The sequence below is a fragment of the Dipodomys merriami genome, unplaced genomic scaffold (assembly GCF_024711535.1).
Source record: "Dipodomys merriami isolate MVZ:Mamm:240054 unplaced genomic scaffold, mDipMer1.0.p SCAF_2, whole genome shotgun sequence".
NCBI classification, from domain to species: Eukaryota; Metazoa; Chordata; class Mammalia; order Rodentia; family Heteromyidae; genus Dipodomys; species Dipodomys merriami.
Window position 1 is genome coordinate 101,688,523 of NW_027203381.1, and position 25,210 is coordinate 101,713,732.

Sequence of the window (25,210 nt, forward strand, 5' to 3'; positions counted from 1 at the left end):
ACACCTTAACTCTATGGGGAGGGCATGGTTAGAAGACCTAAAAACCTTACTACTTCAAGGACTCATTTACATAAATCAAGTACTTCTGTCGATGATACATCAGTTAAGAAATGAATTCATACAATTTATGAACATTATATATAATGGCCCTTGTGAATAGGCAGGCTACAAAATCCAACCCAATGAATAGCAATAATTTCAATTGCCTGGATTAAATATTGATGTTGTTAGGTGATTTCATTTTATTTTCTGGTGGTACTAAGCTTGAATTCAGGGACGTACAATTGCTTGGCAAGTGCTGTAACACCTGTCCCACGTTACTAGCTCATTTTTACTTCAGTCAGCTTTTTCAGATAGGGTTCTCATGTACCTCACCCTGGCAGGTCTGAACCTTGATCCTTCTACATACTCTAAATCTCATGAACAGCTAGGATGAGCTACCACACCATGCTTTTATCTGTTTATAAAAGTGATAGGGTCTCATTATCTTTTTACCAGCTGGCCTGACACTGTGAACCTTGTGATCTCCCCTATGCTGGGATCATAGTAATATGACACCATGGATGATCATTTAGGTAGTCGATCATTATTAGCACATTTTCTTTTCTTTTTGTATAAACTAATCCAGGTATTAAAATTAACAATGCGCATTGATTGTGTATATTAATGAATTTAACTGTACTCCCATACCTACATATACTATGTCTTTAGCCAGAATGACCCTTCCAATTACCTTCCTTTATCTAGTCCTCTGGAAATCCCCTCAGTCCGCTTATCTTTTTCAGGTTAGTCCAATTACTAATTCAGGTTGTATTTTTGTTTTAAAAGGAAAGTCATATTAAGTCATTCTCTTGTGAATGTCTTAGTAAATAATTCAAATTCAGCACAATAATGAATTGTTCCTATGTGTGCATTATGTACTATATAAAATATTATAGGTTATATATCATACACCCACATATATATAAGTATTACATATATTTGCACATAGTGTTTGTGCTTTGTGTCAATTGAAATACTGGATATGGCCTACTTTCTTCCATTTACCTACCTTTCCTTGGTAATACAGTCACTGCATGAAATACACAGCATGAAATATATACAAATACATTGGAATAAATATGCACTATTCACATATAATACATTAATGATGCTATAATATGAATATTATATATTTTTGTATAAATGTGGCCAAATATAAGAATATTTATTTGACCATAACATAAAATAATATTGAAAATGTAATCTTATAATTGGGCATTTCAAGTTCTTGTCTATTAATAATTGATTTAGAATGTTGTCAGAAAATCAATTACTTAGGATATACAAATTTGGAATAAAATTCCCAATCAAATAAACCCAATTGATATTTGTCAATATTCCATTCAACATCATATAATTGCACATTCATAAAGTATGTAAGAATATTTATTGATAGATACCATATTTGGGTTCATAAAGCAATTCTAAATAAATCTAAAAGGATTCAAGTATCATAATTTTTTTTTAGCTATGATGGAATTAAATGATACATGATAAACTGGAACATCTTAAAATGTTTGGAAAATAATTCACTGTTAAATAATTCACAGGTAAAATAAAAATCAAAAAGATAGTTAGAAAGTATTTTGACTTTAAGTTCAATGAAAAAATATGTGAACTGGATAAAAATATAGACAGAACAATAAAAGAATTGAGCAAAAAGAAACTATAAATATGATATTAAATTATTTTCTTCAGTCCAAATTTTAAATTTCCAGACTCAAAAAGTCAAAATACTAACACATATTTTTAAAGTTTAAGCAGGTAAATGATCACTTGTAAAGGGAACAAAGAGAAGTATGTGCAAGCGGGAAGCAGTGGGATCAGGAGATGTATTTTTAATAAAATGTCTTATAGGATAAATTCAATAGCTGACACAAGAGAAAATTATACAGCCAATTTTTCAACTGCCAAGATTATTCTAGAAGAAGAAATTAGAAATTACCAGCAGTGGACAGGGTTCCAGAGAAATGAAACTTTATAGGTCACTGATATTTAAATTTCAATAATCCAGGAGTGATATCTTCATTTCTTTACATAGCAAATATATTCTGAAGGAATACAGGCTCTGTTCAAATAAATATTAATTGAATACAAACCATTTATAACAAGGTCTCCTAAATGAACATTATAAAATATGTATCAGAAATCATTTCTTCAAACAATCCTTAGGCAAGGCAGAGAAAATATAAAAAATGTCCCTGAGTTCAAAATACCCAGTCATGATGTTTCAAAACTATTCTTCAGAAGTCAGGAAGTTTATCTTATGCATCATATAGTGATGGTTTCATATTTTGGACCATATAGGCCTGATGCAATATAACTTATTCCATACATTGGAAAGTGTGCATGTTCAAAATCAGTGTAAATGAACAAAACAATGAATCACAGGTGGGAGAATAGAATTAGAAATCTGTATTATCACTCTTAAAAATTAGTGTGACAATGTGAACAATTCTGCATTAATTCAGGACAAGGAAAACTAACATGTTGAATGTCAATGATGTGGTTCTGGTGAGAATTACAATTAACTACTTACTACAATTAATAATTAATTACAGAAAATTAAAACAGCAATAAAGGAGAAAAAACAAAAAGCAAATTAACAAAAAACCTTGTTTCCATTTCTTGAAGTTCATTTGTCTGCAAGTTTATCTGTTTTGGGGAGGAGTATAGAAATGGTGAAAAAAAGTACAGGAGTAACACTCACTAGACACTATATTGAAAATGAACTATATATTAAATGAAGTATACATTAAAGAGAACTTCTCTGAAGAGGAAAGAAGGATGGCCAATAGACACATGAAGAAATGCTCAACCTCCCTAGCCATAAAAGAAATGCAAATCAAAACATTGAGATTCCACCTCACCCCAGTTAGAATGGCTAAAATCAAGAACTCTAAAAAAAACAGATGCTGGAGGGGATGTGGACAGAAGGGAATCCTATTGAATTGTTGGTGGGAGTATAAACTTGTTCAACCACTTGGAAAGTAGTATGGAGGTTCCTCAAAAGACTCCACATAGAGCTCCGCTATGACCTAGCAATCCCACTTTTGGGCATTTATCCAAATGATCACAAACAAGACCATACTAAAGCTACCAACAAGACTATGTTTATTGCAGCCATTATTTCCCATAGCTAAGATATGGAACCAACCCAGATGCCCCTCAGTAGATGAATGGATCAAGAAAATGTGGTATATATATAAAATGGAATTCTATGTCTCCATCAGAAAGAATGACATTGCCCCAATTGTTAGGAAATGGAAAGACTTAGAAAAAATTCTATTAAGTGAAGTAAGCCAGACCCAAAGAAACATAGGTCCCATGGTTTCCCTTATTTGCAATAACTAGTATATGTCTGAGACAAGCAGAAATGGTCAGATAAGCTGATGTTAAGAGAAATGAACCCCAAGTTAAGGACTCAAATGTTTATTTTTTCTTTCTTGCTATTGTGTCTAACATATTTATAAGATATTTCTTTGTTGTTTTGTATGTCCCTCCCCCACAGTATAACCCCTGTTTTCACTGTATTTGATGTTGTTATAATTTGTAGAGGGTAAGGGGAAAAACAAATTGTTTAAGTAGGGATACAGGTAGACCTATTGCAACAATGAGATGTACAAGATGCTAAGCTGAAAACGAACTTTACAACTTTGGCGGGGTGGGGGAGAAGGGGGAAGATGGGAAGGGGAAACAAAGGATGAGGCAACGATGCTTGATAAGAAATGTACTCATTACCTCGCCCATGTAATCATAACCCTCTGTAAGGTATTTTCACAATAAAATTAAAAAACAGACAAATACAAAAAATGAACTATACAACTTGGGAGAAGGGGTTCTGGAGGGAAAAACTGGGAGAAAGCCAGGGAGGAGGTAACACTGTTAACAAAGATATATACTCGTTACCTGATTTATATAATTGTAATCCCCGGGTACTTCACCTTTACAATAATAATAATAAAAAAGAATTAATTATTATTGGGTAGGTGTCAAACTAAACTTACACACTGCTGAGCACTTTGTTAACAAAAGCAAGTAAGTGTTTCTAAGTGTGTGAGTTTGCATATGACTCATAAAGTATTGTGCATTGTTTTAATTAAAATGCATGGGTATATAGTCATCATAGGAATTTCTATTTATTTCCAAAATGCCACAAGATCATGCAAAATGTAACACATAAATCTTCATTTAAAATTTAAGAATGCCACTATATTAAAAATAGGATTGTAAATCATAATACGTAATTATTTTATATTTTAATACTTCAAATTTGTTTTAAAGATTATTAAAAAATTAAGTTTCATGACTATTTTCAAGGAAGCATAACTTTCCTGTTTATGGTCAATGCAATATTCTTTGTCAACATTTATTGTTGCCAAAATGTTTTCACTATATAACGATAATCATTTGTAAATGGTGTCCTACTATTTCTTTGACATAAATACCTTTTTTTTCCAGGTATAAAATTGCAAAAATATAAACAGTTGACTTTTTCTAGCAGATGTTAAAAATTATTTCCAATTTTGGATTCACATGACTTATATAAACAGTGCCAACAAAGTTGTAAACAATTTAATAATTGGAATTGCCTCATATAAAAAGCAGTACCAACAAAATTTATTTTAAAAAATGTCCAGTGAGTACATGGGTAGCTTCACTGTCTAGAAAGTATTTTATAAAATGCTGTCATCTTTACATACTTGAATCTACCCAGCCTCCTGAGTAGTGGGAATTACAGGCCTGAGCCAAAGTGCCCAGCTTTCTTCTTTTCTAATAGGACTTATCCTTGCTTAGAGGTGCATTACTGTTTGAAGCACACCCACAACTATTTGTCCCTTGGTTACTTTTGAGATAGGGTCAGAAACTTTTAGCCCAGGTTGAACTCAGACTACCGTCCTCCTATCTATAACTCCTACATACTACATAGCTGGATTGCTGGCATGAGACTCTACACCTAGTTTTTCTGTTGAAATTGAGATCTTCAGCTTTTTACCCAGGCTGGCATCAAATCAAACTTCTGTTTGTTTATTTGGGTATATGTCTACAAACATCTCAGAGTTTGGTTGACTTCTCTGTTATGAATCCTCACATAGCTTTAATCAAGATGATAGATTCACGTGAGAACTCAGTGTAATTACTTAGAAAGGCAAAGCCAAAGTTCAACAAGTATAAATACAAGGAAGCAGGTATATGAAAGGGGTAAGGTGTGGTCAAGGCGAAAGGGGCAAATGAATAAAGATGAGAAGATGTGGGGGAGTCAAGAATTCAGTGTATAGCCTATAAAATTAAGAAGAGTGAGAAATTCAATGTATATCCTACAAAATTAAGATGAGTGAGGGAAGGGGAGGGTGGGAAGGGATGGGGAAGATGTTGAAAAGGGTAACATTGATCAACATGTATTGAATTCATTAATTACCCTGTACAATTGCTTAAAGATTTATAAAAGATATAAATGAAAGCTGATGATTTATACTCCAGTGAATTTTTTAGTATTAATAATATAAACAGGAATCTCCCACTGTCTGTCAAGGTTTTAAATATCAGAGCTCTCTGACACCTAATGGTAACATTGATTTGGACACACATCATTTATTGGTTACCTGTATGACCCCATTGACTTAAGTAGCTCTTGTACAATGAGCTAATGAAGTTGATAAAGGCAATTATTTTGACTCTTTGCCATTTTAAGGTCAAAAAGAAAAATAAGATATTCAAGGTCCCATAGCTTTTAAAAGTTAAAAAGTCCCTGTTCCATTTCTGAACTTCTTGACCCCAAATTAGGCTTTGGTTATAACGCTTGAATTCACCCTAACATGTCAGACTGAATTTAAGGTAAATGTGCTTTTTTGCTATAGAATTAAACTTTAACCCACCTCTCTTCACACACAGTTCTGGATCTTGTATAAGTATGAGGCATTTTTTAAAAACAATGCTTGATAAGAAATGTACTCATTATCTTGCCCATGTAATTGTAACCCCCCTGTACAGTATTTTCACAATAAAAAAATCCTGCATCGATTGTAGTTTCCACCAGATGAAGTATGTTTCTTTTGATATTTATGAAAGTAGACATTTTGCTACAATTTTATGTTTTTATTGTGAAAATAACTGTACAGAGGGGTTACAGTTACATGAGCAAGGTAATGAGTACATTTCTTATCAAGCAGTGTTACCTCCTCTTTTGTTTTTCCCCTACCATCCCTTCCCTCCCATCTCCACAACTACACTCCCCCCACACCCGCCTAAATTGTAAAGTTTGTTTTTCAACATAGTGTTTTGTACATCTCATTGTTACAATGGGTCAACCTGTATCCCTAGTTAAACATTTTGTTTTTTTCCCTTCCCCTCTCCAAATTATACCGACATCAAATACAGTGAGACAGGGGTTATACCGTGGGGGGAGGGACATACAAAGCAACAAGAAAATCACATGGTACCTTATAAATATGTTAGAAACAATAGCAAGAAAGAAAAAACCACTTGGGTCCCTACCTTGGGGTTCATTTCATTTAACTTCATCTTATCTGGTCATACATACATAGCTTTTGTCCATTTCTACTTGTCCCAGACATATACTAGTTATTGCAAATACGGGTAACCATGGGACCTACGTTTCTTTGGAACTGGCTTACTTCACTTAATATATTTTTTCCAAGTCTTTCCATTTCTTAACAAAAGGGGCAATGTCATTCTTTCTGATGGTGGCATAGAATTCCATTGTGTGTGTGTGTGTGTGTGTGTGTGTGTGTGTGTGTGTGTGTGTGTGTGTGTGTGTGTGTGTGTGTGGTGTGTGTATATATATATATATAATATATATGATATATATATATATATCACATTGTCTTGATCCACTCATCTACTGAGGGGCATCTGGCTTGGTTCCATTTGGGTAAATGACTAAAAGTCGGATTGGTGGGTCATAGGGGAGCTGAAGTCTAAATCCATCTTCACCTTCACTCTAAAATGCTCATTAGCAATGGTTCTGAGAAAGGACTTCCTCTCCAGAGAGGACAGTACCCTGTCTTTTGTCAGCTGCCCATCCCAAGCTCCCTGAGGTCCGCACATATACCCCATGTGTGCCTTCCAAAATGTTGCATATTCATTTGTCCTGTTTGCTCTACTTTGAGGGGATTTTCTGTCCTTTCCTACGTATTCAAATATATCACCTTGTAGGGATGTTATCAATTTCTACTAATATCTAGAAGACTACCCACATTGACTCTTGTCCATAGAGAGATGTCCGGACCAATTTACTTGTATTACGATACCATTATCTAGTGGTCTGCCATACATTAATATGTGGCATTCTCAACTGTTTTATGTATTTAGGCGCTGTCTCTACTATCAAAAGCTCCTAATTTCTATAGGGAGAAGAAAAACGCTTATATAAATTCTGAAATACTTGCCATTAATAAGTGTGCTATAACTTTATATTGATTTTACCAGAGAGCAGGAAATAGGCATAATATCTCACAATCTTCAGAGCCTATGCTTATTTAAAGACACATTAAATTGAAAATTAGTTCAATAAGTCTTTCTTTCTTTGGCTATAACAGGAAAGTATTTTAATTAATTCATTGATTTGTGTTAAGTTTCTTAACAGTCTTATGTAGGACATTTGAGAGTAAAAGCATTAAGTGAAGTCAAAGTTATTAATTAATCTTATTGGTAGTCATTATATTTGTCTTCCCAACATTCATTTTCTCCATTTTGTTCCTTGCCCAAGTATAGGAATCATGTAATTTGGAAAGGATTGATTTCACCCTTTCCCCTCCATTAAATGGATGTCTTTGGTTTAAACAAATAAGTACTTATTTTTGTTTTGGCAAATTCCAGTAATTCTGGCATAGGCCAATCAGCACATGGTCTTTCCCTAGCCACAGACAGGTTGATGCATAAATGCTGATGTATTAGTTGGCCAATTTGAACTTTGTACATCGCCCAATAAGTCTTTTACAATGTTCAAAGTAATTTATCTTGTAAAATTTATGAAAATAATTTTATTCATGAATTTTAAAGTGTCCAAACAAGAATTCTTTTTTGCTATGATATTGTGAGGAAATAGTTGGGGGAGAAATTCCTAATTTTATCTCAAATACAAATACGTGCAATAGAAGTATAGGTAGAAACACTGAAAAGAGATAACACAAATAAGCATGAAACTATTCACAAATAGATGAGTATTTTCCCCACATTAAGTTGAAATTTATAGAAGTGGTGGATGATCAGTATTCAAGTTTAATTCAATGTAACTTTATAAACTAAGCCTGTTATTTTCTTTCCATAAGAAAAGGAAAACTTTATGGAATGTTAGTCCTAAAATATAACCCTATACAAATTCACACATTTAGATATTCTAGTAGATATATCACAATAATCCATATTGTTTATTGCTAAGCCTGCTTTGAAGAGGTGTTAAAATCAGGAAAAGCATTTTTCAAGTTCTTTAAATAGATGACTGAAATTACCATATTAAGACGTTATGTATTTTTGTGTTGAATATATATTTATTTTGTATACAATTAAGTCACACAGGTAAAAGTTTATGATAAAAAATGTCAAAATGTCCAGATTTGGGCAAATGTTAAAAATACTAAATTTTATTGTTCAAGGAGTGAGACACAAACACGTTATTTGAAGAGAAGGCCATGGTGGATCATAGATATGTTCCTTTTGGGGTTTTGAATAAAAAATGGAATAGAAAATAAAATTTAGAAAATAAGACCCATCTGTAAAGGAGTTAAAGTATTAGCAAAAGTGGAATTCAAGACTTACAGTCAGGACAACTATTGTTTGGATCTTTAATGTTCTTCAAAAATCATGCTGAAAGCTTGGCCTTCAACCTGTGATGTTCCTGCGAACTGGAGGAAATTTTTGGAGGTAAAGTTCACTGAAAGAAAGTTGAGCCATGCCCTGGAATACTAGGATCTTGGCTCCTATTCCTCTCTCCCTAGAATATTAAGATATTGGCTCCTCTCTGTCTGTCTGTCTGTCTTTCTCTCTCTCTGTAGTAGAGTTTGACTTCAGAACATCACATGTGGTCAGATTTACTTCTTGGACCATGTCTCCAGACAGGCTCTTGCAAGTTATACTAGAGATGAAATGTAACATATTTTGTCCTGGGTTAGGTTCAAACCACAATTCTCCAGATCTCTACTCTCCTAAGCAGCTAGTATAACAAATGCTGGCCACAGTCAGCAACCTTTCTCTTCTATTGTCTTTGCTACCTGTTGGCCATAAAGTGATCAGGTTCTTCTGCCATGTGTTCCTGCCATGATTCAATGCCTCACACCTGTCACAAGTCAGCTGACTATGAACTGAATCCTCCATACAATGGTCTGCAATAAAACATTCCTCCTCTTAAGCTGATTGTCTCAGGTATTTTTCACACTAATGGAAAGTTAGCATGGAGGAGATAACATATTTCTGAAGCACCACTGGTAGGACTGTGGGGCTAGCTAGTTTTGAAGATGAAGAAAAGAATGGCGCCATGGATGAGTTCTGTTAATACACTGGTAGTTCTTACAATAATCGAGGGGATTAAGTTCAATAGAAGGTGTAGTGGGAACTACTCTAAGAGCAAAGCTAGTACTTAAGAGACAGAGTTTGGGATTGGAGATAATGATATTCACAGAATAGAATGAGAGGGCTAAAAATCATTCTTCTAAAATATAGCACCCTAAGGATGGTAGAGGATTAAGAGATAGAGAAGCAAACTAGGAAGGAGGAAAATGAGGAAAAGGTTTTTGTTTGTTATGAATGCAAGGATTTTCTGAAAGAAGCAAAGAGTGCTTATTAAACACTGTAAGAATTTTAGCTAAGATTTTGTCTAGAACATGACCACTTTGAGCATGGACATATTTGAGAAATCTTTCAGTAGCATATTGGGAACTATAGATTAGACATGATTGCTGATTAAGAGAGGAAGGTGGAACTTTAAGTGTAAATAGGAGAGTATGAATTGTCAGGGTGGAAAAGACAATAGGTGACTTGGGTTGCAAGAAAGTCTTTCCTAGTGGAGAGATAAAAGAGAAAGGGAGAATGCTGAATTGGTATTCAGAAGTTTAAATCTTAAAAAAAAAAGATGTCTTTCTCTTTTGACAAGAGTGGAATGTAAAACATTAAAGCAATCAAACAATACTGAGTACAAAAGAGAGAACAAAAGATGATAAAATAGAATTCCATTGTGCATATATACCACATTTTCTTGATCCATTCATCTACTGAGGAATGACATTGCTCCATTTGTTAGGAAATGGAAAGACTTGGAAAAAATTATATTAAGTGAAGTAAGCCAGGCCCAAAGAAACATAGGTCCCATGGTTTCCCTTATTTGCAATAACTAGTATATGTCTGAGACAAGCAGAAGAGGTCAGATAGTTGATGTTAGGTGAAATGAATCCAAAGATAAGTATTCAAATGTTTTTTTCTTTCATGCGATTTTTTCTAATATATTTATACGATGATTTCTTTGTTGCTTTGTATGTCCCTCCCCCATGGGAGAGACACTGTATATGATGTCCCTCCCCCATGGGAGAGACACTGTATTTGATGTAGGTATAATTTGTGAAGGGGAAGGGAAAAAAAACAAATTGTTTAAATAGGGATACAGGTGGACCCATTGCAACAATGAGATGTACAAGATGTTATGTCGAAAAATGAACTTTACAACTTTGGCCCAGAGAAAGGTGGGGGGTACAGGGGATTGGGGGTAGGGGGAAGAGAGCGGGGAGGGGGGAGATGGAAAGGCATAGTAAGGAGAAACAAAAGAGGAGGCAACAATGCTTGATAAGAAATGTACTCATTACTTTAACCATGTAATTGTAACCCCTCTGTACAGTATTTTCACAATAAAAAAAGAAAAAAAGAATTAAAAAAGATGATAAAATATAAAGGTGATTGCTATTGCTTAGATACTTTTTATGTCAGTTATATAAAAAAGGAGTCTACATCATGTGGAATTTTATATGAAAATGAATATTTTATCATCTCTAAAGAACTATTTCACTAATGCACACTGTGTACTCTAATTAGTTTGGCTCACTTACAAGGTGTGAGGTGTTTTTCTTGTTGGGTTTATTTCCTTATTTAGTTATTATGTAATACTCTCTTGGAACACAACCACCTACTTAGTTTCCTGCGTAGATGAAAGCACTGTTGCACATCACCACATTTGGCCTATTTATGGATATAGAGTCTTATTGTGTTTTTTGTTTTGTTTTTGTTTTTGGCCTAGACGGGCCTCAAATTCTAATCTCTGCTTTCCAAGTAGCTGAGAATATAGTAATGAACCACTATACTCCATCTTACTAACACTCTTTATTGAATGTTTGGTTTATTTTCTATACTGTGCAATAAGCAATACATTGCACATATATACTGTACAATAATATACTGTACAATAACTGTATGCTGTGAATAAATTTTAAAAAGTAATTATATGTACATGTATATCCAAGTTGAAGAATAGTATGAATGTGATATTAATCAGTTAACTTAAATGCTTTTATTTGTACTGTCATGTTAATTTAACATAGTTTTATTATACATAATTACAATGTGAATACTATAAAATAAGTTGGATGACTGAACATCTACTAGATAGGAACTTTATATATTATTTACTTAATTGTAATTGTCACAGAGTATGGAAGATTATCAGACTCATAAATGTTCATTAACTTATTCAGAGGCTAAATGGAGGCCAAATATATACTTGGTTTCTATTATTGCAAGGTATTGCATTAAAAACATCTGTGATATAATTTTACTTCATTTTCTTTTCCAGACTTGTGTTAAAAGAAAAGAATAGCTTTTTATTACTTTCTTTTTGCAGCTTTGCTTGAAGATCTTTAGTTCACAGTTTATCATTGTTTTCTACAAGAACTATGTTTATTGGGTCTATTTTTCAGCTCTTGAATTCCTTTTTGTTGTAACCTAGGAGATAGTAAAATCATAGCAGATTTCACTTAAACACTCTGAGCATAACTTTTCTCCCTGAGCTCCTCCTACATGATGTGCTTAACTTTGAGTTTCTGGGCAAATCAAACAGGAATATGGTCTTAAAATAATACAATCATCTAACAGCAACATTTGGAGAAAGTTTGACTTACTCTGCAGTACAGTGTTTAGAGGTAACCTGTGAACTGAATTGTGAAAAGTTTTATGATTAAAAATATAGGGTGTGATTTTAAAAACTAGGTACTTATTTATGACTATCAATATGAGCTTGTTATCTCAGTCAAATTTCTTACTTGTGTGTCCGCAAATATTAAAAAAGAAAAATAAGCTAGCAAATTTATCTTTAGAATTCCATATATTAGCCAGGTGCCAGTGACTCACGCCACTGGTGTGAGGAGGCTGAAATCTGAGGAGGCTGACATCTGAGGATGGCGGTTCAAAGCCAGCCCAGTCAAGAAAGTCCGTGAGACTCTTATCTCCAATAAACCACTAGAAAGCCGGAAGTGGTGCTGTGGCTCAAGCGATAGAGCGCTCGCCTTGAGTTGAAGAGTGCAGGGACAGAGTTCAAGCCCCATGATGGACTAAAAAACAAACAAAAAAACCCCCAAAGAATTCCGTATATTTATTAATGCTGTTGAATAAAACTCTAATATTTAAGAATAATCTGAGGACAGGACTTAATTTTAAAATAATTATGGAAAACAGATGAATTCAGTTTTTTGACTTTTCCATATATACTAATTTCTCACTCATTTTATATTTAGATATCAGAAAGAGAAAAGGCTAGATGTATTAATTCATTCTTTTCCTGACATAAATTCTGTAATACTTTCCTGAACACAGTTAAATATTCAAGTCCAAAAGGACTTTTGTTTTCTTAAAAGGAGTAAGAATAATGACCCATTAAATGCCTCAGGATTTAATGCTGCATTTTGTATATCTTAGTTCAAATATCTTATGATTTAATGTCACAAAGTTTTTTGAATGATACCAATTCAATTCTACCTAACAAATAAAAGAGAAGCCATAACCGTATATTGTCAAGTGCGACAAGTTAATGTGTTATATTTTCTCATGCTACTCTTTCCAAAGGTTCCAACACAAAAACATCAGTCTCAGTGTATTTAAACAAGCAGTGTTTGAATTCCTTCCAGCCTTTCCATTTACAGCAATTTAAGACTATTTGTATGCAGGAAACAAAATAACACAAGACAGCTGTTTCTCCACTTTGCTCTTACTTCTAAGCAATTTGAAAACACTTTGACAAGCTGCAAATATAAAGGAACATCATCTTTATAATTTAGCATATAAGTAAGTCAGGTAAAATTATACAGACTAGTATAAAATCAATAGTTTCCTTTCCAAACCAATTTTTACTAAAGTAGAATTAACTTATATTTTAGGATACAAGAATGTCTTAGGTATTTAGTATCAAGTAGATTTACACTTAAGATTTAGGAAGCAGATCATTTCCTTACTTATTATGGGAGGTCCTAAATGCATCAAGAATATGGAGTAATTTTATGCTTTTAGAGGGACTTCACAATGAAACTCACGATCAGTTGAAGACCACTTACACAACACACATGTTCTTTGCCTGTGCTTTCACCATCCATGGAATAAAAGGGTTTTTCACTGATTCATGAAGGTGAATTCTGGGATAATATGGTAGCTAGAACGAAGTCTCTGCAGCAACAGGTGGCATTGTATCCACTTTGTTAAAACCTCTCTCTTGTTATGCAATCAAACAAGGTCTAATGACAAGGCCTAACCAGTTCTTTGGGTTATTTCTATCTGTATAGCTGATAGGAATGAACAATAATGCTTGAAAAATTCATCTTTCCAGTGTTGACATGCTGATATACAGCCAGAAATCTTCAAAGATAATCATCATCTATTGGAAATCTACCTTTCAGAACTCTGTATATAAAGAAATTAGATTGGAATCAAGTTCTAAATTGCTACTTCAAAAATGTGACACTCTTACAGCTACTTCAAAGAAAATATTAAAAAAAACACAAACCCACTGATTAAATATGCCTAAGAGAACACTTTGGATTAAAAAAAAATCTCATCAACAGATTTTTTTCCTGTTTCCTAGGATTTGTGAGAACTGCTTCTTTTTCTCAGAAGCACATATGAATATTAACAAAAGAACAGTATGCATAGGAGAAATGCTATTCTTTGTAAACTCAACAGAATGAGGAGTGTTAACAGTTTTTGGAATATGTTATGTTAAGAGAAAGGGAAATCCATACGCCTGTGATTATTTTTAGGTAAGAAAATTACCTTCCAAAGAACCAGATGGCTCAAGAAAACACATCTGTAACTTTGGCTTTCATTTTCACTCTGCTTACACCAGTGACAGCTTCAATGAGGAGACGGGTACAGCCATCCTAAAAAGCAAGATACCACCTCATGGTAAACTATGCAGAAATAAGTTTGGTTTCGCTAAGATTATAAGAAAGGAGATTTCCATTGGAATTTAGTCAATTGACAAAATATTCTTTCATTGTTACAGTACAAAAAATGAGGAGCTTCCTTAGGGCTATTAATATAGGAAGATAGAAGTCTCTCCAGACTGAAGATTATTCAGGAAACCAATGGAAATTTTGTTTTTGGAGTCTTTGTTTATAGAGGGGAGTGGAATATGAGACTAATGACACTTCAGTTCTAAAATGTGAAAAAGAAAGCAACAATTTAGTGACTTTGATTCATATCCACCTTTCTCCTGTCTTAAAGACATTACAACTGGATTCAGTATCAATTTACCTTTGTCACTTAGAATGTGAAGCTTTCTTGGTAGATTATATGCAAGGCACACTACAAGAGCAAGAGCTTCTTTTCTTTGTTCTGGGGTGATTTTTATTTATTGCTTTGATATGATTGCCACTATTGTGGAAATTCAGTGGAATCATTTTTTTCATATATTTTTTCCCACCACTCCCTGTGAGAAGTATTCTAGTGTGTTTTCTACAAGCTCCCAAACAGGCATCTTGGCAGTGTCATTCAGTGAGTCACTAGTAGGCGCATCTCCCTTGGTACCCAACTCTTCCCCCAGTCCTCACCAACTAATGCCATCTAATGGGCCCAGTGATCCTCAATCCAACAAAGCTTCATCTCAATATTGGCAGTAAACACAGAAGGAGATAACTGTTGGAGCTCTTCCAAATTTTGCTTGCTGTATCTTCTGTATCTATAACCTTTGAACCTTTTTGTGAGTTTCTGGGTTGTCCCCATTCACTTCCCTCCATTGTAGGTTTGTGTGAGCCAATGAACAAATTCTTAGCAATAGACTAATGACAGAACACCTGCCTCCTCATCCTCAGAGACACGACATATCATGGACAGCCCCACCACATTCTCTTCTGTCTGATTAGCCGCCAAATGTGGAGTGACCCTGCTTTGGCCACACAGTTTACAACACTGTCCTAAAAAATATAGTGGAACAATTTGGAAGAAACTTGGTTCTTGAATAAGGAACAGAGTTGCTGTATTAATGAATCAAATGAATCATTTGGTTATGAATGTCCTCCTCCCTCCCTGCAAGGCTCATGTATTTAAAGTTTTTGCTCCAGATGATAATACTATTGAGAGGTGATTGGATCACAACAGTGCTCTCATTCTCTCTCTCTCCTCTCTCCTCTTTCTCTTCTCCTTCCCCCCCCCTCTCTCTCTGTCTCCTGTCTTTCTCTTTTCTCTCCCTCCTGCATCTCCTTTTCTTTCTGTTTCTCTCTCTACTCTCTGGATGCCACTGAGATGAATAGACTCGATTGCACACTCTTTCATCTAGATGTTTTGTCTCACCTCAGGCTCAGTGCTATTGAGCCAGCTAACCACAGACCAAAACCATGAGCCAAAATAAATCTTTCCACCTTTAAAATGGTTTCTCTGAAGCATTTGTCACACCAATGAAAAGTTAGGAATACAATACCCCTCAGGCCCAATTCACAGTATGTTTTATAGATTTGAGCAACTATAATTTAGGATCTCCTCATGGCAGTAGCCAAGTTTTCTTCAAATACAATGGTAGATAGGGAAAGCCACAATCATCCTTTCATCATTTGACTCCATCTTCACTTGATATTGTCATCTAGTTTCTCATATGCATTAAATTACTGCTCCACCAAATCTCTCTTTGGTCAATAAACATTTCCAATTCTCAAACTATGGTCTGAGTCTTCTCTGTTATTCTATGTGCCTGGAATAATTTTAATGTCATTGCTTCTACTTCTAATCCTTCACACACTTCAAGAGCTAGGTGATCTCATTCTGATCTCATGTCTTCATCAACCTACTTTGAAATAACCTCTGCCTTTCCTAATTATAATTACAATTATTTTCTCAATATATCACAAAGTTAAGCTTACATTTCTAAATGAAATTTCTCTCAAATCCTTTGAGGTATACTTTGGAAAGTAAAAAGGACATCTACTTTTTCTATCTTATTGGAGGATACATATATACACGGAGAGGTTTCCTTTTTTTTTTTTTTTTTGGTCCTTTGGGTCAGTAGTTATGTCTGTCTTGTTTAACTTATCTTCTACCCACTGTTACCAGTTATGAATTCAATGTGCTATTCTTATGTTGTTGTAATTCTTCACCAATGATAACAAGTATTCATCCAAATAAATACTTTCTGTACATTTAGGATGAAAGGTACATGTAACACATGATCATAGCGATGGAAGGCTTATAAAACGCTGTGCTGAAGTCAGCTCTCTCCAAGTGTGAAGTATTGTTTATTATGTTTAATTCCTATGTTGTATTTCATGTAGTAGCAGTATATAAATTAAACACTGGGATTCAGAGATTATTTCAGGATAATTCTAATGGAGTGAAATGTCATGAATTTTAAAGGGCACAGGGCCAAAAGAATATCGTTAACCCTTATCTTTGACATTCAAGAAAATTTATGATATCCACACTTTATGGCAGAAACCAGGATTTTAATCACTGAGCAAGGTCGCAATGTTACTAATTTCATGAACTTTCCAGGCTAATGCAAGAGACAGATATAAAACCGAATAATTATTTTTTCAAGTGCACCCAATAGGAATCCAATTAGTGCTTAGTTTTTTTATTCTAACTTACAAATAAAAACAATTATGAGGCTGATCATAAAGTCTTTAAACATATTTTTAAAACAGTTTATCTGATAAATGCCATACACATTAATGAATAAGTGCATTTGTTGTTTATGTTGAGGACAGAAAACTAGAGCTTAGTATTTAAGAAAAGAATTGACTGAGCATTGGTGGGTGTCTTGTCCCTAAAATCCTAACTTCTCAGGAAGGCAAGACCTGGAGGATCACGGGTTAAACGCAGTATACAACAGAAAAGTCTTCAAAACTTTAGGCTGTATAAGCAGCGTAACACGGGGAGGGAAGTATGGCATAAGTAATAGTAGAGTGCTGAGTGTTAGTAAAAACAACAAGTGAAAGCATGAGGCCAGAGTTCAGTTTGTGGTACCAACACCAAGACACCAACACACAACAACAAGAACAACACGACAACAACTTCCTGAGCCTTTTTACTGCTACCAGAGGAAGACAGGTCCTTTGGGGGTCTTGACTCCAACAACTAATGCAACGATGATACCCACTAGACATAATGCTGGAAGCAACTTTTACAAAATGGGGAAGAAGGGGACTAGCGAGGAGAAAGGCTGAGAAATGAGAGAGGGGCTAACAGTGCTCAAAACATGTACTTACTTTGCTTATGTAACTGAAACCGCTGTTCATCAGCTTTACAATAAATAATAAAAAAGAAATATTGCTGTAAAATATATTACTGTAAAAATATAAATATGATCATATTTAATAATAATTTATTAGATGTATAGTCCAAAGTATATTCACATCCAAATGATTTTTCTAAAATTCCCCCCTTTTTTGTCAGTCGTGGGGCTTGAACTCTGGGCCTGGGTGCTGTCCCTCAGCTCTTCAGCTCAAGGCTAGTGCTACTTCCATAGCAGTACTTCTAGCTTTATCTACTTATGTGGTACTGAGGAATCGAACCCAGGGCATGCAAGGCAAGCACTCTACCACTGAGCCACCTTCCCAGTCCTCTAAAATCCTTATAGAAATCTTTTGTAGAAAATAGAAATACAATGAGTAACAATTTTATGATGTTAGTTAAAAAATTAGTCTGTTAAAAAGAGCCAGTGCTTTGGGGGGTCTCCAAAGAAAGTAATAGGAGTTTGTAAATTGTTTTCTGGTATAGAATTGAGGTGTTTTTTTTTTTTTTTTTAAGAAATGAAATAAAATCTAGTGTCAGAAAAGGAATTAATTGGAACTCTTTGAAATGTTAAAGTAATTCTTTTCTACAAATCCAATATTTGCATTATTGAGTTAGGTAAAGAAAATATAAAATCCATATGTTTGTGTAATGATAAAAAAGGCAGGTATTTATCCTATTAGTCACTTTTATTCAAAATATGTTTTCTGCACAACATGAAAACATAAGACGGCATCAATGTACAGATAAAGCATTAGATTTAAGGATACAGTTGTGTTAATATACAATTAAATGATATTACAGTTTAAATTCTTTGAACTTAACTATTTCACCAACTTCTAAGTGTTCATTGTGTGTGTGTGTGTGTGTGTGTGTGTATGTGTGTGTGTGTGTGTGTGTGTGTATGTATGTGCATGCATCAAACTTGGGGCTTGAACTGAAGGCCTAGATATTGTCCATAGATTTTTGATTAAGATTGGTGCTCTAACAGTTACTACAAAGCTCCACTTCCAGCTTTTTGATGATTAGTTGGAGATATGAGTCTCACAGATTTTCTCACAGACTGTAGCTTCAAAATGTGACCTTCAGATTTCAGGATCCTGAGTATCTAAGATTACAGGTAGGAGCCTCCAGCCCCTAGCTTCAGCCTGTGATCTTAACTAGACTGTTAACACCTGACATATTCTTGTGGATATATTCCTTTATAATTTTTACAATGAAGTAAAGATTTTTGTGCATATTAGCCAAAATAATTAAAAAACAAAATACATTACTAAAGAATGAGACCGTTTATCATATAATTTCCAGTAGTGTTAATTGTTGGAATGATTCAGAAAAAAATATACAACATTATGTATACTACACTTTAGAAACAATAACTGCAATTTATAGTCTCTACTTCAAAAAAGAAAATCACATTCAAAGTACATTAGTGCAAGCAACTTTGTCTCTTTCCCACTGGAATTTCCTGTTAGAAATTAGTTGAGGCCAATTTATGGGTATCACTGTATCTATTTGTTAGCAATGTCTAAGATTTACCCTTTTTAAATGTTTAAAGAAAAAATGAAATACAATAACACTAACACCTCTATGATGTTAGGCATAAGTAAATATAATTCTAAGTATAATTACATGCTACATTTAAATAATCTTATGAAAGTTATGAAAAATATGTTTACTAGTACATATGTAAGACTTATTTATTATATATACGTATTGTATATCTAATATACTATTATATAAAAGGACATTATTTTCATATTGATTCAAATGGAGAAACAATTTAACTCTGAAAAAAATGCAATGCTGGGAACAATTTTAGAAGTAAGTCACGATAAAAAATGTGCATTTGTGTGTGGCTGTAAATGAGCAGATAATGATAATACTAGAGGTGTTGACTTTGAATATCATAGCATTTGAAATTCTGGTGCTTACAATCACTGTGAATCAAAATAATGTGTACATGAAGCAAATTGATCAACAGACCTCCAATAACTGACATGGTAGCTGTGCAATATTGAACCAGGATTGAACTACAGTCAGGTTGTCACTCATCATTTACCTGGTGAAGCATTTTGTTTGAGTGAATGTGAGTTATGTCTTTGATTAGAACTCATAGAAAAATAGAGTCATCAGACAGACAGACTAGAGATTGCTTTGCTTGAAAAAGTGTAATGACCCAAAGCCAGTATTTATCCTTATTCTTCTAACACAGGCTCCCATGACGACACAAGTCTGAGTTCAAGCTACAGTACAGGAGTAGAGGATTTGCTCTTCTTCTGGATGCTATTAATGAACCCACACCAAGAGAAACATAGTGAATTATTTACTTTTTTCTATACTAGGTGCTTATTTATAAGACTTATCACCAGTTAATATGAATTAATTTATTCTGAGCTAAGAAGCTGATCTACTAGCAAAGAGGTTTGGAAAGAATCATTAAAATCCCAACATAAAAAGCTCTCTCTAGCCTCAAAAGACTATATGCTTTCTCTCTTACTGTTTATCTAGAGATCCACATGTTTTTGGTTCCTTTCCTCAGGTTACAGTTTTGTTTTGGAGAGGGGATGTTTTAGTGGCTTGGGATGAGGAAGGTAGCATGTAGAGATCCTCTGATTATATCTTTTAGGACAAAACTAAACTCAGGAAATGTAACTTACAGAAAAAAATCTTAGTAGCTTAACAGAAGGCTAAATTTGGCAAAGGATCAGAGAGACAATATTTGCCTAGAAGAACATATCCAAGGTGACAACAGATTTGTTCACAGCACATTTCTTTTTCCTAATTTTTATTCATGCTTTAGATCCCAAATTAAATATAATTTTGACACAGACATGTCGGACACTCAGACTAGGTTAAGTGTCTTTTTATGTATGGTTAGCATCCAATATGCCTTTGAATAATCCATTGCTACTTATTTATCTGTGGAATTACTTTTATCAAGTTGTTAAAAGAAAAAATAACTATCTGGGCACTGGTGGCTCATGCCTGTAATCCTAGCTACTCAGGAGGCTTAGATCTGAGGATCACAGTGAGACTCTTATCTCCAATACACCACCAGAAAACTGGAACTGGCACTGTGGCTCAAGCGGTAGAGTGATCTCCTTGAGCTGAAGAGCTGAGAGATAGTGCCCAAGCCCAGAGTTCAAGCCCCACAACCAACAATAGATAAATAAATAAAACTAGGATAAGTTAAAGCCATTAGACATTATCCTGGGTTATTGTGTAGTCTAAGATGAACATCTGAACATTGAAGAGGCAGTGCAGGTTCTGCATTATACCTTAATAATTTCTCATTTCTTGTTTGATGTCACATTCCACAGTTTGTTTTAGGATCAGGAATATAATTACCCCAATAATGCCCAGAGAAACATGAAAATAATTTCAGAGTACACACTTGAAAATATAAAAATGAACTTTTACTGGCGAATAAAGGGTCATATAGCATCCCATTCTTTGGTTTTATTCAGAGGTTAAATGTTGATCATAGCTTCAAATTATTTTTAATGAGCCAATAAGGACAAGTGATTTGCTCTTGAGCACAAAAATCACCACATCCAAAGAGGTGTTAAAATCATAGCTTCATAGTGACTTGCTCTTGAGCACAAAAAACACCATATCCAAAGAGGTGTTAAAATCATAGCTTCCTTATATATTCGATTGACCTTGCACTTAAAAACACTAGCTAAGCAATTATGGCCATTGAGATTCTGAGTCAAACATCAGTTCCCTCAATGATTGTACTTACTCATGCAGTATTTCTGCATGATGATTCTATATTCACAAGATTGCATTCTGTTTGCTGTTACAATTTGTCATATAAAGTCACTTTGAACATTACCTAGAGTGCCCAAGGCTATTGCTCTACCACTTTGAGCCATAGCACCACTTCAAGTTTTCTGGTGGTTTATTGGCTTTGCTGCCCAGGCTGGCTTTGAACTGCTAATCCAGGCTAGTGAATATCTTGTACCAGGCCAGGCACTCACTGGTGGCTCATAAATATGATCATACTATTCTGGATGAAAGTTGGAATTTGGCCCAGAAAACTACAAGCTAAAGTAGGAAGTTGAGCAAAAGTGCCATGCAGCAGTGTGAGAACCTATGTGAAAGCCCATGACAAGCATAATAAATGAATGAATGAATGAATATATAAACACTATAATACATATTTTTCCATTGTCACTAATAGTAAAATTGTGAAAGCTCAAACACTAATGGCCTGTCATAGCATTAGGCACTGTTTTCCAATGCTCAGCACTTGGTTCCAAAATTTGTTTTTTTCCTCTTCTCATTGCCTGTTTGGATACCAAATAGACTACTAGAAGTTCGAAAAAAATAATATCTGGTCTTTCTCCAGGTACCCAGAAAGTTTTTTTTTAATAAAAAGAAAAGACAAAATAAATCTCCCTAACAAAGGAAAATATACTTGAATATTTTATAAGGAACTCTGAAGAGATAGAAATAAATAGGGAAAAACCTACAAGTTGTCAAGTTCTCAAATTCATGTCCTGTCCTAGAAGCTGGATTTCATTCAAAATGGAACTGGGCTTTGGAATTTTACAAAAGTGCAGTCTTGAGGAGAAAGTAATTACCAAATAGGAGTGAGGAATGAACAATGGATTGAAGCCTAAACAGATCATTAGAATTGTTAGCAGAGGGTTTCATAGACAGGAAGAGGAAGAAGATCATATGGACATGTTTAACATTTTAATATTTCACTCTTATTAGCTGCTTTCTCTATTTTCCAAAATGTTTGACATGTAATTTAACTACACAGAAGGTAGGCCATTTTTTTCTATCCCTGAAGAACGATTATATTTAAAATAGAAAAAGAAAGTAAAAATTAAGGAAAACATAAAAGGAGAAGAAGAACAAGGCACTGTATAAATACAATTTTAGAAACTTAAAAACAAAGGAGGAGGCTACAATGCTTGATGAGAAATATACTCGTTATCTTGCCCATGTAATTGTAACCCCTCTGTACGGTATTTTCACACACACACACACACACACACACACACACACACACACACACACACACACACACACACACACACACACACACACACACACACACACACACAGGTTGGAAACACCTTACTCCTCATTTCAAACTTCAATGGATATTCTCCCAAATTGTTAGTAGAGAGTATAAGCCTCTCCTGTAGATTGCTTAAAATGTTACACTTTTTCTGGTTATTATTTATTGATACTAATTTGGGGGGATTGTTAAACATTTAAATGTACAAATTCGAGTTTAAAATAGTTCAACTGAATGAACTCAAAAAATCAGCACTATCACGTGTAAATTTCACAATCATAAGAGTATATTGTGATTTTAAATAATCTATAATGTTATTAGAAGCTATTTATTATTTTACTTTTTGCTAACAATTAACAGACTTGTACTTAAAAGTCTGGCTCCATCATAGAAATTTAGGTAGTAAAGTCCTTTACAACAACAACAACAACAACATAATCTTTCTTTAGTATAAAGATTATTGTCACCAAATAGAATCAGTAGTTTAGCTATCCTCCCATAGGTAAGATTTAACAAGTATCCAGATTTTTCTACTCTTAATTTTAGAGTAACTGAACTCAACATTTTATGTAAAAAAAGCACAAGTTCAGAGATAATATAACTATAAATTTCTTAAGTACATATGAGCCTTTCCTTCCTGAATTCACAGCATTATTAGAATCTCAACATTTTTAAACTTAGTGTTCTGGTTTAGTGTTTAACTTGTATATTGTAAATTACTTACATGTTTTCTAAAATATTTTTCCTCTGCATTACATCTATCTATTAACCCTTCTGGTTATATGTGATATAAATCAATTGTGAAGAGAGCTATCAGGTGAAACATCTGAAATTTCAAATTTCTTCTTTATTTTGTGTGTGTGTGTGTGTGTGTGTGTGTGTGTGTGTGTGTGTGTGTGTGTGTGTGTGTGTGTGTGTGTGTGTGTGTGTGTGTGTGTGTGTGTGTGTGTGATAGTTTTGGAGTTTAGGGTTTGAACTCAAGGCTTTGTGCTTACTAAGCAAATGCTCAATCTTTGAGCCATGTTTCCAGATTCAGTGCTTTAGTAATGTCTCAGAGAGGGCCTGACATACACTTTGTTTTTCCAGAATAGTCTAGAACCTTAATCCTTCCAATCTCCACCTCCATAGGTTTTGAGATTATAGGCAAGCTTCCACAGGTGGCATTTCTTTATTTCTTAAATGACATAATTTGGAAGTGGCACTGTGGCTCAAGCAGCTAAAGAGCACAGGAGACAGCACCCAAGCCCAGAGTTCAAGCCCCACAACAGATAAAAAAAAATAGTCCTTAAATGACATAATTTTCAGACCCTTTATCCTAAAATACAATATATATTTATCTTTATGTATTAAGTGTATGCTAAGAGTATGTTTTGCATAATAAGCACTTAATTAATGAGAAAATAATTAAATAATCTTGATTTTTTTCTTCCTTGAATTGCATGGATCAAATTGATATAAATAAAACAGTGTATTCACTTTGTCAAACCAAGTTTAGCTACTTGCTTTGTGCAATGGACACAGATGTTTCCAGTACATGGGTAGACATGAAGGACCTCTATTACTGTCACTAATACTGATGAGGAATTATTGTTCGAAGGGCTAGTTAAAAAAAGAAGTGAAGACATGATATAGAACAAATTTCTAGTTCAAGTCAAAGCTTTCAAAGCAATACTTAGCAGTATTGCTTGTCTGCTTCATCCCCTGTCTAGACACAAAGTTAGAGTTCATGACTGTCACTACTTTATAAACAGCCAGTGATAATGTACTCTGTGCAGAATCCTGAGCTAGCATCACCAATGTCTTTCTTTTTGCATGGATTCTTTTGTTCTTCTCAGCATGACTACAAAGTACATATCATCTCATGTACTAGCCAGATAAAATTTCACTTTTTTCCCAAATTATATCATTTTACATTTTGGCTATTAATGGTATTGAATATCATTTTCTTAGCCATTTGCATGTTTTTGGGAAGAAGAGTCTTTAATATATTCCATGTTTCCATTAAGTGGCTATTCAAAGCTATATATTAATAAGATTCCCGTATTGTTATATTAATACTTAATTTTATATTAGTATTTTCAGTTTTACCTTATCTATTAAACTTTTAAATTTCCTCAAAACACAAAATAGTCCTTTCTTTTCATCTTCAGTATTCTCAAATATAGAGAATGCAAAAAAAGAAAGTTAGAGAAACACATATTTGTATAAAAGAGACTTTCTCCTGAGAAATACTACATTAGCACCAATGAATAAAGATATTGTAAGATATTGTCCAGGGGCTGGGAAAGTGGCTTGGTTTTAGAGTGCTTGCCTAGCATGCTTGAAGCCCTGGGTTTGATTCCTCAGTATCACACAAACAGAAAAGCCAGATGTGGTGCTGTGGCTCAAGTGGTAGAGTGCAAGCCTTGAGCAAAAGAAACTCAG

At 34.2% G+C, this 25,210-nt stretch overlaps 1 protein-coding gene across 11 annotated transcripts in view; it reads right to left on the bottom strand.

Moving 5' to 3' along the window:
- The window catches only part of Robo2 (roundabout guidance receptor 2), a 1,450,478-nt gene that overhangs the window by 701,210 nt on the left and 724,058 nt on the right, over positions 1–25,210 (bottom strand). Inside the window, exon 1 of one of the 11 annotated variants that reach the window (XM_070030466.1) lies at positions 14,296–14,341. The exons of the other annotated variants lie outside the window; for them this stretch is intronic. Coding sequence (XP_069886567.1) covers positions 14,296–14,329 — 34 coding nt within the window. The 5' untranslated portion in view covers positions 14,330–14,341. Of the gene's footprint in view, positions 1–14,295; positions 14,342–25,210 lie in introns of those variants that run through there. 11 annotated transcript variants of the gene reach the window in all.